A 19,495-nucleotide genomic window follows, 5' to 3' on the forward strand; every position below is an offset into this window, starting at 1 on the left:
GAGCTGGGAGTGTGATTCCCAGCCTAATGAGATACACTTGTGCTAGCTCTCAGTGCACTAAAATCAGAATGTGGCCGCGGCAGCGGGACGGGCCAGCTGCCCCAAGTATGTGCCTAGGATCTCGGATGTGTGCACACTCGGGGGCAGCTAGCCTGTCCCGCTGCTCACGCTGGAGCGGCCGCACTGATTTTAGCACACTGGCTCACTGACAGCTAGCAGGAGTATGTCTCCTCGAGCTAGGAATCAGACCCAGCTCTAAGTGTAGACACATTCCTCCTCCAAAGAGTGCCATTTTCCTACAGCCCCCGAAGTAGCACTTGGCTTCCCTTTCACCCTCTGACGGTTTATCCCAATCACCACGCCCAGAGCACCCCCTGCTGCCTGGTCAGTGTAGAATTAGGGACTTGCTGTCAGCAGGTTAGTAGTTAACCCTGGGATCCACTAGACCAGCTAGCATGTTTTTAAATACAGCTAGTCCACACAAGGGACAAATGATGGTTAGCATTGTGCACGTTTTCTAACATGCTTTTTCCCAGTATAAATGAGGCCCAGGTTCCCTTGGTCGAGTCCCTGCCTCAGTTTCCCTATTTGGAGTCTTTCCCTCTTAGGAATTGGGGTGTGTGTGTGTGTGTAATGGGAAGACAATGCTTGGGAATGTCTCTGGATTCTGTTTACACTGCCACCACATGCATGTGTCCTGTCCTCCCTCCCCCGCCCCTCCACCCGCAGCATTTCACAGTTGGCTGGGTGCATGGAGTTATGGAGGGTGACGGCTGCTGGGGGAAGCAAGATCAACGCTCTGTCCTAGTGGTGCAGATCCTCCAATCCTGACTGCCCCGTGTGGGATCAGGGTCATGTGCTATCCTGCCAAAGCAAAACGTTCAGATCTGCCCCTGGCGTGCCTGGTCATGATTAGGATTCCATCTAAATTGTTCTTTTTTGTGGCCTTTTCGTGTACAGTCGGATACATTAGTCTCGTTCACTTACCTCTTTTTCAGGACATTTGCTGAGCGCTTGAGGAAGGATTCCTGCTCGTCCATCAAAGCAAAGGTAAGGGGCAGAACTGCTTCTTGCATGTCTTGTTTGTGCCCGGCTGCAGTTTCCATGTAAACCAGGTAGTTAGGTGGAGTCATGGGACTCTCTGTGATCTGTCAGCTTCTGTGCTGCTCCCCATGATCGGACAGATCAGGAGAAATGCTTTAGCTAGGAATGGAAAAAACAGTGGTGAAGGAACCCTCACCCCCACCCCGAGCCTGTCAGCTGGGATCTAAGGCCCTGGGGACACTAGAGAAATTTGCACCATCTGACCTCCCTGGAGGTCATGACATTGTGCAACTCCCTGGAGGTAGGCTTTCTGCAATGAAGCAGGGTGGGGTTTATGCCCGTGCAACTGCATGTGGTACCTTCTAAAGGGAGCCGCACCCAGCGTAACCCCTGCTTTGTGTCGGAGCAAAGCAGCTGCAGTGTGTGTGAGCACTCATGTAACGTGCCTGGCTTGAGACCGCGGCAGCAAATGAAGAGCAAAAGTTAAAGCACTGTCCAGTTACGTTATGACCTGCTGAGCACCCTTCAGGGAGGTTATTGATTCTACCATGTCATTGGACTCCAGGCTGTACTGTTTCCAATCTCTTCTGATCCCACCTCAGCATCATGGTTGCTTGTTAAGTGGCCTGCATGCTCCTAGCTGGGGTGAGAGCTGCTCAGAAATTTGGCCGGCTCGCTTGCTAGAATATGGAAAATGGGAATAACAATAGTGGCCTCAGGGTTAACTAGACCAGCTCCCTTCTGTGCTGGGTTGAGGGGCTGAGGCCTTGTCTGTGGTGGAGTCCCGCGCAGCGGCGGGTATATGACTGGGTCTCCCTGCTTTCCCCAGACACGATGTCTCAGTCCAAGGGCACAGTGGTTCTTGCCTACAGCGGGGGCCTGGACACCTCCTGCATCCTGGTGTGGCTGAAGGAGCAAGGCTACGATGTCATCGCTTACCTGGTGAGGAGCTCTCTGAAATGCCAGTCACCTCATGCTTCCTCTCTTCCCCTCTTCCCCCCCCCCCCGTCTTTTTCTGACACTCCCTAGCCCGTCTCTTTCAGGCGGGGATCTGTGCGACAGACTCTGGGAAAGCAGTGGTTGGCCCCCCTGGGGTGGGGTTTTCCATGTTTGGCTAAACAGGGGGAGCTGTCAGAAATTTTTGCCAGCTCCAGGGCTGCTGTGAGAGTCTGCCCTGATGGTGCAGGGTCTTACCACAGCAGCGGGGAGATGATGCACTTGCCAGGCGATGACGCGCTTGCAGGGCCTTGGGCTCCTGGAGTGACAGAATCGTGAACTTATTTAAAAAAACCTGCTCTTTTCTCTGTCAGAAGTGTCCCGGGTGTGAGTGATTTGGAGGGCCCCGCTTCCCTGCCTGGGGCCTGTCAGGTTTCAGGGGGTCAAGGCAATCATGGTGAGGGGGAACCAGCCAGAGCGGGTCTGAAATGTTGTTTCAGTGGAAAACCCCGTTTTCATCGAAATGGAAACCTTAGAAGATGTTGATGAAATTTTGCTTGGGGGAAAAAAGGAAGCGGAGCAGTTTGGGGGATGGAATGTTATGATGTTCCATTTCAAAACAATTTTTCAAACTGAAATTTTATTTTATTATTATTTTTTTTTAATCAAACATCTTTTAAACAGTCAAAATGGGACCGGACAGCTTCCATCGACCTGCAATGAATAGTCTTCAAAATTTTGTTTTTGCAGGGAAATTTCCACTTTCTTTTTCTTTTTAAAAAATTCATTTCGTTGTGGAACAGAAAACATTTTCAGTATCTTGGAATTTCCCTGACAGAAAAACGCTGATTCCCACCCAGTGATAGCCCCTCCTGGGGGGTGAGAGGGCTAGTGGGGTGGAGGCAGGGTGACAGTGGGGTCCTAGCTCCAGATAATATGGGTAAACACACAGTGCTCGTCCTATTGCGTTAATCTCTGCATGCAGGACCCAAGGCAGCAGCCATGACCCTGCTGCTGTAGCTGGTTAAATATTGGCTGGCTGGTACGTTCCTGGGTCAGTGACCCGGGAGGTTCTGCTCAACCGGCACATTCAGGACACTGCCCCTCTCGAGCCATTATTCCTAAATGAATAAAATGGGACCACGGAGGAGCCAGGACATCAGCCTTGCAGTGCTGGAGTGAGACCTGCCATACCAGCCTTAATGAGCAGAGGCTCTGCCCGGCTGGGGGCGGATGGCTAGATCCCAGTGTCCCCCAGGTGACAGGACTTAGCCAAGGGCCCTGTCTCCTTTAGATGGCCAGGAAGGAGGCCTTTGTTAAAAGGGGATCTGAGTCTATGGAGCAGGCACAACAGTGACTGCAAACAAACGGATTCCCTCTAGTGCACTGGAGAGGTAAAGCGCAGCTGTGAGCTGTGCATGAGCAGGGGAACAGGCAAGGGGGTCCCGTGGGCTGGGGGTTGCTGTTGGGTATACCTGGTGGCCGAGAGGCCGGAGCAGGGCGCACTAGAGAGGTGACATGGCTGCACCTGGGCTGGGGATGTTGGTCAGGGTCACTAGAAATGAGCATTGTTGACATTGGGTGATGAGCAAGATTCAATAGTGCAGCCATACATGGTCCTGCTGGGACCGGTCAGGTGAGTTGGCTCCAGTAGAGGGGACTGAAATCTCCATTACAGTGCGTTGGCTTTTCCTCAATCCAGACAGTCTGAGTGATGCATGCTGTTCCCCACTGGGCGCCTGATGGCCTAGAAGTCTCCCACGTAGGGCAGCCTCCAGGGTGCATCTTGTGGCACCTCTGGGGGGGCCTGGTCTCCCCTCCAGTACAACTTGGGCGGAATGACCAGGGAAAGCCCAGGGTCGATCTGTGTTCTGACCTCTGGCTCGGATAAATCGCCACAGCCCGGAGCCTTCTGTCCCTGGTGGTTCTCCTCCCCCCTCCCATCCTCTTACGGCCAGAAGCCAAATGACTGTGGGTTTCTTCATGCCTTGGAGTACTTGAGACTTATCGGTAGGGGCCAAGCTGATGGGCTGGGGGCTGCCATCCTGGCCAGGGCCGAGCTGTTCAATCTCTTCCTCATTTTTACTTCCAGGCCAACATTGGGCAAAATGAGAACTTTGAAGAGGCGAGAAAGAAGGCGCTAGCTTTGGGAGCCAGAAAGGTAAAACAAACCCTGTTGCCTCTCACGGACGTAGCTCTGTCCCCGGTTCTGTTGTCATGCCATCCCTGTAGCTCACGGACAGGCGTGCTATGTACACACGCCTGGGGAGCTGGGATCTGAGTTCTGGCTGCTTCAGCTCCATAAGCACAGGGCTTTGCCACTGGGCCAATGAGAGCTGCATATCTGCCGGCTTTTCAGGATTTGGGGGCGTCTCCAGACTCTGGATGGGGGTGGCGGGGTGTCCTCCCTCCTCTTTGCCCAAGGTCAGAAACGTTTTCAGAGATTTCCCTCTAAATGGCAAACCACCAATAAATCCTAGATGCAAAGAAACATTGCACATAGCCACATCCGTAACTCACTGTGTCTCCCTTGTTTCCTCAACCCTTTATAATCCTCTCTACAGCCAAATTTCGATATCTTTCTTCTCTGTTTCTCACTTCCCTCTTTTCCCTCTATTTTTTTTTTGTTTTTCTTCTTCTGCTTCTCCCCCCTCCATTTTCCCCCCCCCCAACATTTTTGGTTTCTTTTCCCCCTCAAACCTTTCTTTGTGCCCTTACAAACAAGGAGCAGCCATTGCAGGGCTGGTGGGTTCAAGGGATGGTTGATCAGCTACAAAGCCTTTCTGTCTGTGCCACTGGTTCACGTCCAGACCAGGACTTAGTCATTCCCACCTGTTTGGTGGTCTCAGTCCATCTCCCAGCGGAGGGAGGTAGTCCAGGGAAGCATATGCTACTGCCATGATGTATCTGTTCTAGGATTAGAAAAGGGGCTTCGGTTTCTAGAGCTGTTGATCCGGAACTTTTCACCAGCACCTAGAAAAGGGGAGATGCTTATGAGTCATTGGTGACACTGGGCTGGTTTCATCCTCCACTGAAATTGGTGACACTTCTCCCGGGATAAGTTTGGCCGTTTGTCTCCAGGAAGTTAGTCAACTCTATGGGTGCAGTTTATGGAAGACCTCAAAAGCAGGTGGTTGGAGCAGGGTTCCAGCCCCTAGGGGATGTTTCATCTAGTGAAGAAATTAATCTTCACCCCCAGCAACACCCTATCCCAGCAGGAGTCCTGGGCGACTCTCATTGCTTGGGACTCTCTCTTTATTGTGCAGGTTTACATCGAAGATGTCAGCAGGGAGTTCGTAGAGGAGTTCATCTGGCCGGCGGTCCAAGCCAATGCCCTGTATGAGGACAGGTATCTCCTGGGCACCTCGCTGGCGAGGCCTTGCATCGCACGGAAGCAGGTGGAAATTGCCCGGAAGGAGGGAGCTCAGTTTGTTTCCCATGGAGCCACCGGGAAGGTAAAGGAAGGGCAGGCCATTGCGTGGAAGCAGGGCTGGGCTTTGGGTGGCTAGGAATGCGGGTTTCCCCAAATAACTTCTGAATCTGAAACTTGCCCTAAGGACCGGGTCTGATTCTCAAACCGCTCTGGTGTATCCCTGTTTCTGCTGCAGCACCCAGTCTGTTGCTGGCTCTACAGGAGTCATGATAAACAGTTGGCACCCTTCCGTCTAAAGATTTAATGAATTAACCCTCTCCGCCCCCTCATGCGGCTGATGGACAGGAGTTCCCCCACCCCCACCACTTTGTTGATGGGGAAACTGAGGCACGGAAATTTGATTTGCCTGCTATCACCGAGCAAGTCCCTGCTTTAGGGCTCTTAGCTGGAAGCTCTCCTGCAACTTCTGGTTGAGTTAGAACTGATTGGGGAACTTTCCTTTTTAAAAACAAACAAACCAAAAAAATGGATGAAATGTCCTGGCTTGTTGAATGAACTGAAATGTTTTGAGTCAGCTTAATCTGTGGTGCCCGAGGTGCCATGGTGCCTCATGGCAATTTCGCCCCTTTGTTGATATTTCAACTTTTCATCCTCCTTTGGGTCTAAAACAACCCTGGAAATAACGGACGTTCCACTGGGATGGCAACTCTGATTTTCACCCAGCTCTGGTTAGAAACTTACATTTGTGTTTGCTCCCTGGGCCTCGCCAGCCAATTGATGGCACAAATCCTGGATCGGAAGGAGTTTTATTTTAAAGGTGGTGTGTGTGCAGGTGGGGGTGGGGGGGAACGGGCGGTGTTGTTCCAGCTACAGCACCGGGGCCATTGTGGCTGTGGGAGGCCCCCTTGGGAAGTCTGCAGGAAAGCCATGAATGGCCTGGCCTGCTGCGTAGACCACTGCAATGTAAGCTTTGCAACGCAATCCCTGGTTTTGGTGCTGGCCGAGAGGGGGAGGGGAAGAACTGCTCATCCCCTCCCCCTGCTGGTCAGGGAAACTGGTGCTGGGGTGAGGCTCAGAAATGGAGGGTTAAAACGCCCTGGAGAGCGCAGTCGTGTTCTTGGGGAACTCCAGTAAGGGGTTAGTAGGGAACCCAACGGTTTGTTTTGACCGAAAGTGTGTCCTAGTGGATAGAGCACAAGACTGGGACTCAGGAGACTTGTTCTTGGCTCTGCCATTGGTCTGCTGTGGGCAAGTCACTTCCCGCTCTGTGCCTCAGTTTCCCCAGCTGTATAATGGGGTTAATGACACTGACAGCCATTGTACTGCACTCTGAGATTGCCTGGTGAAAGGTGCTAGGTTTTCTTGTGCATGGGGTTGCTGTCCCATTGAGCTCCGTGTTGCAAAGCCCCTGGCTTCAGTCTGGGCAGTGGCTGATCTTTCACTCCCGTGCAGTAGGAGAAGCCTGAGGAGCCTGGTGGAAGGCATTTTAAAAAAACAAATCTCTCCCTCTCACCCATCTGAGTGATCTCCGAGCCATGGAGCTGGTTTCCCTTGGCTGGATTGCTCTGTAGAGAGGGGGCAGAGATGTTGATACTGGATCGGGAAAGCTTTTTGGCCAGCATTTACCACTAGAGGGGGCTAGAAATCTGCCTTGAAAGGCAGTAGCCAGGTGTAGCTAGCTCACTGACCCACAGAGAGGGAGTTTACATGCAGAGATTCCCCGCTAGAGGCAGACAGAGACCACAGGACGGACGCAGCTCAGAGAGAGAAGCTGCCCATATAAACCAAATGAGGGATGTCACTTTATTTCCTATGGAAAACGAGTTGGAGCTTTCTCATAGGGCTGGTCAATTTCCATTTTCCTTTCAGCTAGGAGTCGCTTGTCCTCCATTGCCCCAACAAACCCCTGATTGCAACAGGGGAAACATTGCACAAATGGGGTATGCCCCCCCCACCTCCTGGCTAAAATCCACATGTCTCTAAACACGCGTACGCTATCACCACTTGTCGTTGGCCAGGTTAGAGCCTCTATGGAAAGTGTTCATGCAACATACGGCAAGAAGAGGCCTGGAGACAGAGGGGGTTGGAGGCTGCTCCGCTGTAGTTACCATTATAAAACTGTGTTTCCAAACTGGATGCATGTCGGAGTTCTCCAGGTGGTGATGTAGCCCGGGAGAATCAGATGGGGTATCGGACCTCCAGGGTCCCCAGAGAAGCAAAGGGATTCTGAAAAGCATCGTAGATGTGTAGGGCTGGAAGGGATCTGCACTGAGGCAGGACCAAGAAAACCTACCTTTATGGTTAGATATTAGGAAAAACTTTCTAACTTAAATCTCCCTTGCTGCAGATTAAGCTAGTTACTTTTGTCCTACCTGCAGCATCTGGTGAGAAGGGTTGATTCCCCCGTCTTCTTCATAACAACCCTTAACACATTTGATGTCTGTGACCGGCCCCACCCCAGTCTTCATTTCTCAAGACTAAGCGTGCCCAGTTTTTTAAAAAACCTTTCTTCATAGGCCAGGTTTTTAAAACTTTTTATCATTTTTTGTCGCTCTCCTCTGGCATCGCTCCAATTGTCCACATCCTTCCTACAGTGTGGAGCCCGGAATTGGACCCCGTACTCCAGCGGAGGCCTTGCCAGGGCCGAGGAGAGTGGGCCAATGACCTCCCGTCCTTACACTTGACACTCCTGTTACTACGCCCCAGAACGATCTTAGTCTTTTCCACAGTTGCAGCACATTGTTGCCTCATTTCAATGTGTGATCCGTGAGGACCCCGGATCCTTTTCAGCAGTGCAGCCCCCTGGCCAGCTGTGAGCGGGGACTACTTAAACTAACTCCTGGGCGCAGTAGCAATCCTCAGCCCGCGTATCTTGTTGCTGCAGGATATTTTTGAGGCAAATAAGCTGAAGAAGACTCAGAGGAGCTAGCAACATCCCCTGCAATTCGAGTGGCTCAGGGAGCATTATAAGGGCTCTCAAATCACTATTTCTCGTATGCTGGTCACCAGCGGGAGACAGGGAGAAGCCTCGTGCAGTGCCCCGTGTGTGGGGCTGGGTTACGGCGTTTTGAAACATCTGGTACTAGTCAGTGTTTGGAGACCGGCCTGAACGAGCCATTGCTTCTGCTGGGGTATTTCCCGTATCCCCTCTTGCGCAGCCCCTTGTGGGTGTGGCCAGTCACCCTGTTTGGCGACTCGGCCGCCTCTCACCGCTTCCAACCGTCCACCAGAGGGCGCTCTTGAGCGATGTGGCACCTAGGGAAAAATCCCTCCTGTCAGCACTGAGCTCGGCTCCCCACTTCCCAGTTAAAATGTCCCCTCTCTTGTCGGGTATTGCACAAACCAACCCTCCTCCCCCTCTTCCAGCATCCACGAGCAGCGAGGAAGGTGCACCCTGAGCTGCTGCCAAGTCTCTAACTCCTCCCACCCCCCCATCCATTAAGCCGGGTAGGAGGGAGCGTGTACTGGTAACTCGACCCGGGAACATGCCATCCCTGGCTGAGGCAGCAGCAGGGGCTCCAGCATCTTAAATGCGCACCATCTGCAGCGCCCTGCCTTGGGAGCAGATGGACGTGTTTGGGGCCTGTAAGGGAAATGAGTGCCCTGGAATATGCGTGGGTGAGTGTAATAGTCCCGGGGGGGCTCCTCGGCCCAGCAGCAAATGTAACCAGCCTGGCTGGATCTAGGGAGGAGGGGGTGCCCCATTTGCCCGCGGTGTTGGTGGAAATTGGGCCTTTGTCATCTTTCTTCCCCCTAGAAGCTCTAATAGCTCCCGGAGCTGCTCAAACCCTCCCTCTCCAAGGTACCTGGCCTCGTTAGGAAGCCCTTTCCAGGGGGCTTGTTGGCAAGGACTGATAACGAAGGGGTTTCCAGATCCACCAGGTCATCAGCCATCTCTCCTGCCTGGACTCTCCCGAATCGCCCCTGTTCTAGGGGCAGGGCCCTCAGCGAGAGCAGCTCTGGTTTAGAGCGGAGCGGCTGCACTCGGCTGGGTGTGTGACCGCAGCTGTGTGCGATGGCCCGTGGCACCCAAGGGCCAGGCTGGCAAAAGAGTTTGGCCCATTGGGTGCGTGTGGGGAGGGGAGCTCAGCTAGTTTGGAAAATCTGGCCCTTTAAAGTAATACGTCGGCAGCCCCCACTCAGCTCCCCCTGCTCCCTCCCCACACCTCCCAATCAGCTGTTTCGTGGCATGCAGGAGGATCTGGGGGGGGGGGGGGGGAGAGGGGAGGAGCGAGGGCAGGGAAGGCAGGAAGGGGTGGAGTGGGGGCAGGGCCTGTGGCAGAGCCAGGGGTTGAGCAGGGAGCACCCCCCCGGCACATTGGAAAGTTGGTGCCTGTAGCTCCAGCCCCGGAGCCGGTGTCTATACAAGGAGCCGCATATTAACTTCTGAAGAGCCGCATGTGGCTCCGGAGCCACAGGTTGGCCACCCCTGGTCTACCAATATAACTGTTTGGAAGTGACCTAAGCTAAACCAGAAAAGATCATTCTTATTCCATATAAAGAGTGCGCCAGCAGGAATTACACCCATGTAGTACTGCTGGTAAATTTCCCCATGTAGACAAGTCCTCCGTTTCAAATGCCTTTCCTGCCTGTGGTTGTCTCAATCTAGTTACTTGTGCAATATCCAGGATCTTTACGATTGAAAGCCCTGAGTGGTCTAGGAGCTGGAGGTCCCTTCAGGACTGTTCAGATTGGCTGAGTTCCCCTTGTAATGATTTGCTGCCCAAGAGCACCGTTTTCAAATGAGGGGCCCTCATCTGCCTGTGCCCAAGCATGGTGCAATGCAAGGAAAACATGCATGACATCAGTTAACTAGCACCATGAATAAGATGTTGATGTACCTCACTACCCTCTAGTAGATGGAGCCAGAACTGCTCAGCTGTGTGCCATGGGCCCTATATTGCTAGCAGCTAATGGAGATTCTCCTTATGCTTTTGGCAGAGGAGGCTCTGGGTTCCATCCCTGTTTTGTTGTGAAGTTCTGAATGGCAGCACAGCACTAATCAGAGTCCTGATCAGTCACAGATTTGTTACCGGATTGTGGCAGACCTTTTGGGTTTATTAATTCGAACTAGATGGTATCTCCTGTTGAGAGACTGCTTGTTATGGTTCCTGTGTGCTAGGCAGGGGATGATTAATACAGGTATCTCAAGCTTGGAATGGACTTGCACATCCCTGTGCAAACACATGTGTCCTGCCAACGACTTGGCTTCAACAGTGCGTTGCAAGGCCGTATCTGACTTTCCCAGCTCCGTGGTGCGCCTGGCTAGGAGCTGAGGCAGAGATGCACGGAGCGATATGGCTGTGACATGGCACGGAGCCAGTATTCGTCTTCTCCAGTCGTTTTCAAACAGATGGGTTAGCACTTGCAGCAAGAGGAGGTTAATTAGAGACAGATACTGTCTGGTGCTCTCATGCTCTTACAGTGGTGTACTTAGGGGCCCATTAGCCGCCGTCCCAGGGAATACGGGGAGTGGGGGGCTGGACAGACCAACCCTCCCTTCTTTCCCTAATTCAGTTTTTTCCCTTTCTTTCCAATAACTGCACGTTTACTAGACCTGGCTGAAATATTGACAATTTTGTAGTTTCTTTTCTTCAGTCCAAACCTGCAGAGTTTTCCTCCTTGTTTTTATTTACCAACAGTGGAGCAGAAGATTGAGTAACTTGGGCCAGATCCTCGGCTAGTTGAAGCTGGGGAAGCTTTATGAGCTAGGCCAGCTGCGGATCTGATCTGTTGAGACTTTCACAGTCCCTCCCGCAAACCTTCCCCACCCTTTGGGTCCTGCTGGACTTTGGCCTCCAACAGCCTCTCCAGGGAAGGCCGTTGGCACTGGGTGGGGACATGATTGCCTGGATGCTGGCTCGGCCCTCGCTTGCTCTCACAGTGGGTTGGGAAATCCACACGGCATCATTGGTTTTGATAGACTCATGTCCTCGCAGTTCATCTGCTCTCCCAAAGACCTCTCCACCAAAGTCTGGGCCCCTGGAGATGGCGTGTTTAGCCCCAGACCTTGGCCCTGGCAGGAACACCCAGCGAGGGGCCAGAGACCGAGCCTCATTTCAGAGTGGGAACAACATGCTTGCTCCATGTAGGCCGGCTCTGGGATGTTGTCTCCTTCATACATCGGTGGTGGCCTGGACCAAGATCACAGCCTTTCCCATCAAGTCTGAACTCACAGGATGGTGCTCAGGGCCGTTCCTAAACTCCGCTCTGTTCTCTTTCAGGGGAATGACCAGGTTCGATTTGAGCTCACCTGTTACGCCCTGTGGCCTCAGATCAAGGTAAGGCGTTCGGATTACTGCTGCTGCTAAGCATGGCTGTGTCACGAACTCCCTTTGGGACGTCTGACGGGTGTGGGGAAGGGTCTCGAGCATCTGGCTGTCAGGTTGACCCTCTGCACGAGGGTCTATTCGTGTATTCTGGTGTGACTCCCACCTTGCAGACGCCGGAACAGCATTCCCCACCCTTGCCCTCAGATGGCTCGATGGCCCCGTTTCACTTTGTGTTGGCCAGCTGCAGTGCTTTGAAATGAGGTTCCCTCTGCCAGCCCAGCCACCTGTGGGGTGTTAAAGTTCACGCTAGTCAGAACATTTTACTTCAGACTCTTTTCAGTGGGGGGAAAAGCCTGCCCCCCCCCCCATGAAAATGTTTGTTGAAAACAGAAATGTTCAGAAGAAACAAAAAACCCCAAATGTTTCCCTTCCTCCCCCCTTTTTCATTTTCCCATTTGGAAAGGGAGGGAGGGGGAGGAAGTGGGGGCGGGGGAGGCAAAATGCCGCCCCCCCAAATCCTGGTGTCCTAGGCGACCACCTAGGTCGCCTAAATGGAAGCGCTGGCCTTGCTTCTGAATCCGGCATTGTCCCCAGATCCCTTCATCCTACTACGCTTCCCAATGTGCAGGTGGGTCCCAGGATCCATCCGCTTGTTCACTAGCCCTGCAGAGGGAAAGGGAAGGCGCAGGGTCTCTGGATAATCTGCTGTTGGGAGTTTTATTTTTTAACACAGACGCAAGCGACTCAGTTTCTCTTTAACAAGCCGCCAGCTGCTCGAGGTGACGTTTTGGCATTTGAGGGGGCTGTAATGATCTTTAATTGACCTATTTTTACCCCAAACACCACAGTGCTGTGAAACAAACAGTAACAAGGCAGCCGCCTTGAGCGGCTGGTGGGATAATGGACCCGTCCCCCTCCCCGCAAGCGTATTCTGCTGCTTGTTAGGGTTACAGTGGCAGCTTGGAAGGGTCTCGGGTTACTCAACCCTTGTGTGGGGAGATTAAATCTCTGCCGATGGATGTGGTGTGCGCTTCAGGCGATGAGAATCGCTTTGCCGCACTCCCTGCTCTGGGAAACTTACAAAACTAGTCCCCAGTGTCTTTTGCTGGAGGCGAGGCTGTTCCGATTGATTCTCTCAATGCTGTTTGGGACTCGGATGGTACTGGTGAGGAAGAGGATCATAGTGACTCGTCTGCAGAAGGGTGTGGAGGGAAAAACAGGCGGGTGTGTGAGGGGAGTATTATTATGGGGGAGGAATCAAAAGGGAATAGGCTTCGGGTGTGGTCTCGTAAAACCTCCAAAGATTGACTTGGTTCCTTTTTATCTGACCCCCGGAAGCTCCTGCGATGGGTGGGGTGGAGACAGGTCCATGTACACTATTCCTATTCCCAAAACCTTCCTCATCTCGGCATTTCCCAGCTCACAGTCAAATACCTCTCAATGCCCTGGCCCACCCCCCCGATCCCGCTCTCCTAGGGCGAGGCGGGAGTGGTCCTGTCAGCCGGTGGGGTTACCAAGGTTAGCGAGGGCAGATCAGTCATGAAGGTCCTGATGAGACATGAAGCCTGTTGCACAGATGAGGGAGGAAGCTCGGGTTGGACGGGCTCATCGGACGCTCCCCTGGAGCCTGGAGGACTCGGGCAATTGGCAATGGGAGGCCGAGCCTCTGAGTGCTCTATCACTGCTCCAGAGTTAGCTTTGCTCAGCTGTGCTGGGCCATTGTTTCTGTCTGGTGGCTGCTTGGTGCATGGGAGACGAGGTGCGTGAGGGGCGGTCGCTCTGTCCGCCATCACGCCCGGCAGCCTTGGTGGTGGGACGAAGGCCTGAAGGCCATAGAGCCTGAGCTCCTCTCTCGCGGCTAGATGCAGCCTCTGCCTCAGGGTTGAGGCTCGTGCTGCTGCTCCCTGGTCTGTGGCTGGCAGCACGAGCCTCCCTGGTGTTCCAGGGCTTAGAGTCCAGCACCTTCCCCAGCACAGCAGGGAGGGGAAGGTGGCAGGTTCACCTGCTCACCGGGCAGGCCTGGCTACACGACGGTGCTTTGCTTCTGGAGAAAAACCAGAGCAGCCGAACCCTTGCCTGGGGGTGGAGGGTGATCAGGCCAGGGGCTTTGCACTCACTTGCATGGCCAAGGCAGGTGCTGGTGCAGGTCCGAACTCTCTGCCACTGCATCGAGGGACTCAGTGAGCGAAGGCCCCTTCAGAACTGCTCCTGCCCTCCTACTCCAAGCATCTGGCAGGCCCCTTGGCCAAGGGAGTGCCACTCTCCGCCATGTAGGTCTCCTCCCACCGACTGAGTCCATGGCTGAGAGAAGGGGAGAGGCCCCTGGCTCAGGGCGGCTCTTTCCGACTTGGGGCTTTGTGGGTCAGGATCTCTGCATGGCTGGGCTGGCGGACGCGTGTGAGCAGGGGTCTCAGAAAGGACCTGCTGCCACTGAGGGACACGGAGGAATTGGCCACCTCCCTCTGGCGGCTTGTATTTGAAATGCTGCAGAGGCAACCTCGCTGAACCCGCTGTCTGTCTCTGCCCCGTCCCTCAGATCATCGCTCCCTGGAGGATGCCGGAGTTCTACAATCGCTTCTGCGGACGCAACGACCTGATGGACTATGCCAAGGTACGATTGCCCCTCCGTGGTGTCCGCTGCGCCCCTCATCCTCACGGCGCTCACCCTTTGCTTTTCCTGCCTTTGTTGTCCCCCAATCCAGCCCACCCTCCGGGCCATGGGTCACGGTTCTCGCTCTGCCCAGGCAATGGAGACCGTATTAGATTCACTTAGTTGTTCCTTAACTGGCCAGGAGGTGACCCCGTTGGGCAATGCCCAGGTGCTCCCGCCACACCGAGGGTCAGAGCAAAACCTCCCCTGAAGTGTAAGGGGCAGGAACTGACCCCAAGTCTCCTGCATGGCAGCTCAGAGCGGCTCCACTGGGCTGCCCCCCTCCAAATCTATTACTCTTAATTGCATTGGGGGGTAGCATTAAGAGGCTCCAGCCAAGGTCAGGGCCCCATCGTGCTGGGTTCTGCGTAGACATGTAGAAAGAGACCATTCCTGCCCCCTAAAATCTCCCAGTCCTAAACTAGACAAGGCGGCAGTATGGAGGAAGGAAGGATAAATCTCCCCATTTTACAGATGGGGAGCTGAGGCCCACGTGGCCCGGTGCTCTGTTGCCCTGCGTCTTGTGTGGTCATTGACACCAATGCAAAGTGGAATCGGAGCAGCAGCATTTTACACCCACTGTACACTGGGGTGAATGATGGCACCTGGTTCAGGGCAGTGGACAGTCAGGCCCAGAGAGATTAAGGGTGAAATCTTGGCCCAATGGGAGTTTTGCCATTGACTTTAGGATTTCACTCTGAATTAACTGCTCAAGGCCACCCAGGGCTCTGTGGCAGAGAAATGGATTCTGTCTTCTGAGTCCCCATCCTGCACCTTAAAGCACACACCCACCCTTAGTCTCCCTTTAATCCTCATGATGCAGTGTGGCCTAGTGGACAGAGCACAGGACTGGGGCTTGGGAAAATCTGGGTTCTGTTACTGGCTCTGCCACTGGCCTGCTGGGTGACCCTGGGCAAGTCACTGCACCTCCGTGCCTCAGTTTCCCCATCTGTAAAATGTGGACAATGACACTGCCCTCCTTTTGTAAAGCACTTGGCGGTCGACTGTTGAAAAGCACCAGGAAAGAGCTGGGTGCTGTTGTGTTCATTATTATTACCGTCTTGATTCCTCCTTCTTCTCCAGTTCAAAGGTGCTCTGGATTTAGTTGAGCACCGGGAATTAAGACTGGCTCTGTGTGAGATTTCTGCTGTCGTTCCTGGATGCAAGAGGGGGGGGGGGGCGAGTGTGTGGTGTTTTCATGGCTCGTAATTACCTGCATGTTAATTGTAATCCATTTGCCAAGGAAACTGGTCCCAGCTCAATGCCTTGCGTAATAGACAAAGCAAATACATTTTCCCTTTTGTCGTCCCTTCCTTTTTGAAGTACAAGTTGCAATAAAACATATTAGAAGTTTTCCATCAGGTTCTTTAAGTGCCCACCAGGGTACCTTTCTTTTTTAGCGACTTCATGGAAATGCTTGACAACTGGGCTCAATCAATCAAAAGGAAAAAAGCAGCTCTGTGCATAAACCAGAAAATTGCTTCAGTTTTTAAATAGCTGCCGTCTAGGCTGGCTGGATAATATCTGTGAAGCCAAGGTGCTGAGTTGCAGGGGATGCGCTGCATGGAGCGTTAACAGCAGAGACCGAGGCCTCAGCATCCCATTAAACCCCCGAGTGCTGCGTGTTGAGGATTGTGTTTGCCATCTGTTGTTTCATTATTAAGAAGGCAGTTTACAAGAGCTTCCCATATGTTGCCAAACAAATTGTCAAATAGCAGAGTTCGGAAGAGAGCTGTGTTTGGATTATATGGAAAATAGTATGTGTCTCTTTAAAAAAGCAAAACCCCAAAACAAAACCCCACCACCACAGTTTGAGAGCCCTGTTTAAAAGGACAGGGTTGCAAACACAGCTTTCAGAGACACTTGCGCTCCTGGCCCCTCTCTAACGTACAGACAAAAGGAGTTTTCTATTCTTTCATGATCCATGATCTGAAGAAATCAGCTGTTCTCGTCTTCCTGCAGGGCCCAATCCTGCACATATTTAGTCTTACTCACCTGGGTTCCGGTGGGGTCTCAACGAGATGGAAATCGGGCCCACGTTGCCTTTGCTAATTTTACTGCTCATGCGAGTAAAGTGAAGCACCTGGGTAAAGAATTGCGGGATCAGGGCCTGGCTCACGTATGTAGCTTTACTCACGTGAGCATTGACATCATAGGGGTGTTGGCCGGATCCGGCCCTTGAATTAGTTTTATGTTTGTAATCTGATGCTGCCCACTTAGTTTAGTTCTGCAAGTAGGTGATCAAATGGGTGCTTTAGGAAATCTAACGCAAATAGAAATAGCGGCACTTCTGTCTTAAATTTCACTGAACACGGGTGTCGGGCATGAGGTTTTTTTTAAATCTGTCTTTGAATGTTGCCTTACATTGCTGGAAATCCAAATCCAGGAACATTAGGCTGGTGCCACAGAAAAAGTAAGTGAAACTGACAATAAACACAAGTAAAACAGATCAGTCTAGTTTCAGTGAAGTTGGTCCAATATGAGAACAGTATCCATGATGACTAATGATGGCTTTCATCAAATAATGTACTTGGATAACGTTCACTCAGAGCTCCCATTCAATGCCCAAGCTGAGTTAAATGCCAAAAGTAAACAAAGGGCAGCAGCACCAACTCTCCTGACTTTATTGAGTTATTGGGTTATTTGGGGGGTGTCTTCAAGCCTTAGCTCCTGGAGTCATGTGATGTGAAAATCTCAGCTTCCATTTTTAAAATCCTGTTTCTAGCACTCCTGGCTGTGGAGGAAAGGCTCAAAAATCAGAAGGCAAATGAAAGTCACCCACACCTTAGTATTTTTAAAAATCTCAGGATTTTTTGAATGCCTGCAGGCTCACAATACCGAACGGGCATAAATGGTGAAAGGTCTATTACATCATTTCTCTGCCAATGATCTATGGCTGGGTAACCCGAAAAAGGATATTTTAAAAATATGCAGGGCTCAGTCTTCTGCTAGTATAAATCCTTGCCATCCACGGAGCTAGACTGACCTACACCAGCTGAGCATCTGGCCTGGAGAGCCTCCCTCGCCTCTCCGTTACAATCTCATACGGCCCAGTTTTAGCCTTGTGGGACTATTCGTGCACTTTGAGCAGGTGCATAAGTGTCTGTCTGCAGGCTTGGGTCTAAATCCGGAGTAACTTGGTTGAGGTCAGTGGTGCCTAAAACTGGTGTGAGATCAGAATCGGACTCCTGAATCGATCCTGGTCTCTAGCATGCCAGGCTGAGCAGTCCAAGGCAAACGCAACTTTGAAGCGACAATCATTATTACTGTTTTGTAAAAAACACATAAAACCAGGGAACTAGAAACCGGTCTGGATTTCAGGTCGGAATGCTTGTTTTTTAAACTCTAATGGGAAACCCAATTAATTCTTCCGTTCAAGTCCCGTTAACCTGTGAAAACTCAGGGTCTGAAGGAAAAGGATGTGACGCTGGCCAATGATTGGAGGGAGGCAGGGGCGTGCATGTGAGCACAGTTGTGAAACAAGTGTGCAAGCATTCGTGCTCTTCTGCGCACAGGCTCAAGGGGGGTGGGCTGGAGGAAGGGAGCTGTTAGCAGAGCGCATTACCTCAGGGCCACCCTGTGCTGGTGATTATGGCCCATTCAGAATAAACAAAGAGGAGCATTAATTGACTAACAAGCTCTTGAAAGCTAATGGAGTGATCAGCAGGCAGTGGGGCTGCTGGAGTGTGTGCAGGGTCCCCTCTGTCAGGCTGGAGCTTGGACGTGCTTCATGGATCCTGCTCTGAGGGTGGGGGAGAAGGTTTTTTTTGGGCGGTGGGGGTTCGCTGGGCAGAGTCTGCTTGGAGATCCTGATCTGGGATAGCCTGCCTGTGCATGCCTAGTCATGGTTATAAACAGACACACACATGTAGAGTTTTGTCCTATTTTGTGCTGTTTCCTTGGTGTTTGAATTTGATCCTGGACTCTGGATGGTGGGGGGGTGGGGGGGCGGTTTCTCAGTCTGTCTGAAGTTTGCTGTCCCTTTCTGGTATTCTCCAATGTCACATGGCTGTCCAGCTCCAGGCTTCTACCCACCTCTGTCACTGGTCTAGGGTTCCCCAGGAGCGGATACAGCCCCCCGGTGAGGAACTAACTGGCTCCTCCTTCATCCATTAAAGCCCCGGGGTAGATGCTTCGGGGTTTCTCAAACACCTGGCAGCAGCGCAGTCATTCGTATTTGGCAGCGGTTTTGCGCAGTGGGGACACGAAGGGAAGGCATTGGCGCTGGGGCCGGCCCACGACGATACGCCCTGGCTGCTGGGGGAGCTATTGCTTTGTTGGTCACTGGTGGAACAAGGGTCTGTTTGCATTTTGTTTTCCTCTGGGGTGTTCTGGGTTTTCGGGGGCTTTATAAGAGAAGGTTTTACTCATCCCCACTGCATCCAAACACCTTCCAGGTGTGTAGTAAACAACGTGAGCAGCAGTTGTCACGTGATTGGTGTGCTTTCTCGCCCTCGGCAGGAGCTGGGCGTGCAGTGCAGTGTGTGAGGTTTGGCAGGGGTTTGGGTTGGTTTTTTCCATGTGCAAGCTGCTGTGTGTGTTAAAGAAGGCGGGTCAGGGTGTACCTGGCACTGGGAGTAGGAGGTTCACAACGGGCCTTTCTCCCTGGGGGAGTTTGTTCCCGAGTGTTGGATTGGGCCCTTCTCCTCTGAGCCGTGCAGCCAGGAGACTTGTTTGCCTCTTGCACAGGGGGAATCTTTCGGGTCCATGGGTATGCTCGTTCCCAGCAAGAGGGCAGACGGGGCCGCTCCCTTCTCCGGAGCCTGATGGTGGGAAGCGGTCTCTGTGAGTTTATCTACACACAGATACTCCAGAACAACTCCCATGTGTATTCTGGAATAAGAGTGTCCATGCGTGGAGTTATTCGGGAATAGCTACTGAGCGTTAAATTTACACCCAACTTGATCCAAATTCGCTTTCAAGTGTAGACAAACCTGCGTAACTCTGCGCTCATGATCTCCTCTCCCCTTGAATGTATTCCATTCCCACTTGGGGAGGGAGAGTTGGGGTTGATCCGAGGACTGGGAGGTGGTTTCCGTTAGCAGGGCTGCAACTGAAGCAGCATTTTCCTACTGTTGCTTTCTACTGGCGGAGGGGCACTCTCAGAAGAAGAAGAAGAAAGGGGGAGTTCGTTTGGGTTCATTTAAATTCTGTATCGGCTTTAAAATGCAAGTGGCAACTCCCAGAGAAATGGGATCCTGGGAGGGAGAATCCAACACT

The 19,495-nt window shown here is 52.5% G+C and overlaps 1 protein-coding gene across 1 annotated transcript in view; it reads left to right on the forward strand.

Annotated features, from left to right (window-relative positions):
* Positions 1 to 19,495, forward strand: part of ASS1 (argininosuccinate synthase 1) — a 76,768-nt gene that overhangs the window by 7,081 nt on the left and 50,192 nt on the right. The window contains exons 2-7 of the mRNA XM_034793748.1: positions 999 to 1,050; positions 1,874 to 1,986; positions 4,073 to 4,141; positions 5,247 to 5,435; positions 11,578 to 11,634; positions 14,162 to 14,236. Coding sequence (XP_034649639.1) covers positions 1,879 to 1,986; positions 4,073 to 4,141; positions 5,247 to 5,435; positions 11,578 to 11,634; positions 14,162 to 14,236 — 498 coding nt within the window. The 5' untranslated portion in view covers positions 999 to 1,050; positions 1,874 to 1,878. The remainder of the gene's footprint in view (positions 1 to 998; positions 1,051 to 1,873; positions 1,987 to 4,072; positions 4,142 to 5,246; positions 5,436 to 11,577; positions 11,635 to 14,161; positions 14,237 to 19,495) is intronic.

This window comes from Trachemys scripta, chromosome 17 (genome assembly GCF_013100865.1).
Source record: "Trachemys scripta elegans isolate TJP31775 chromosome 17, CAS_Tse_1.0, whole genome shotgun sequence".
In the NCBI taxonomy this organism is placed as follows: Eukaryota; Metazoa; Chordata; order Testudines; family Emydidae; genus Trachemys; species Trachemys scripta.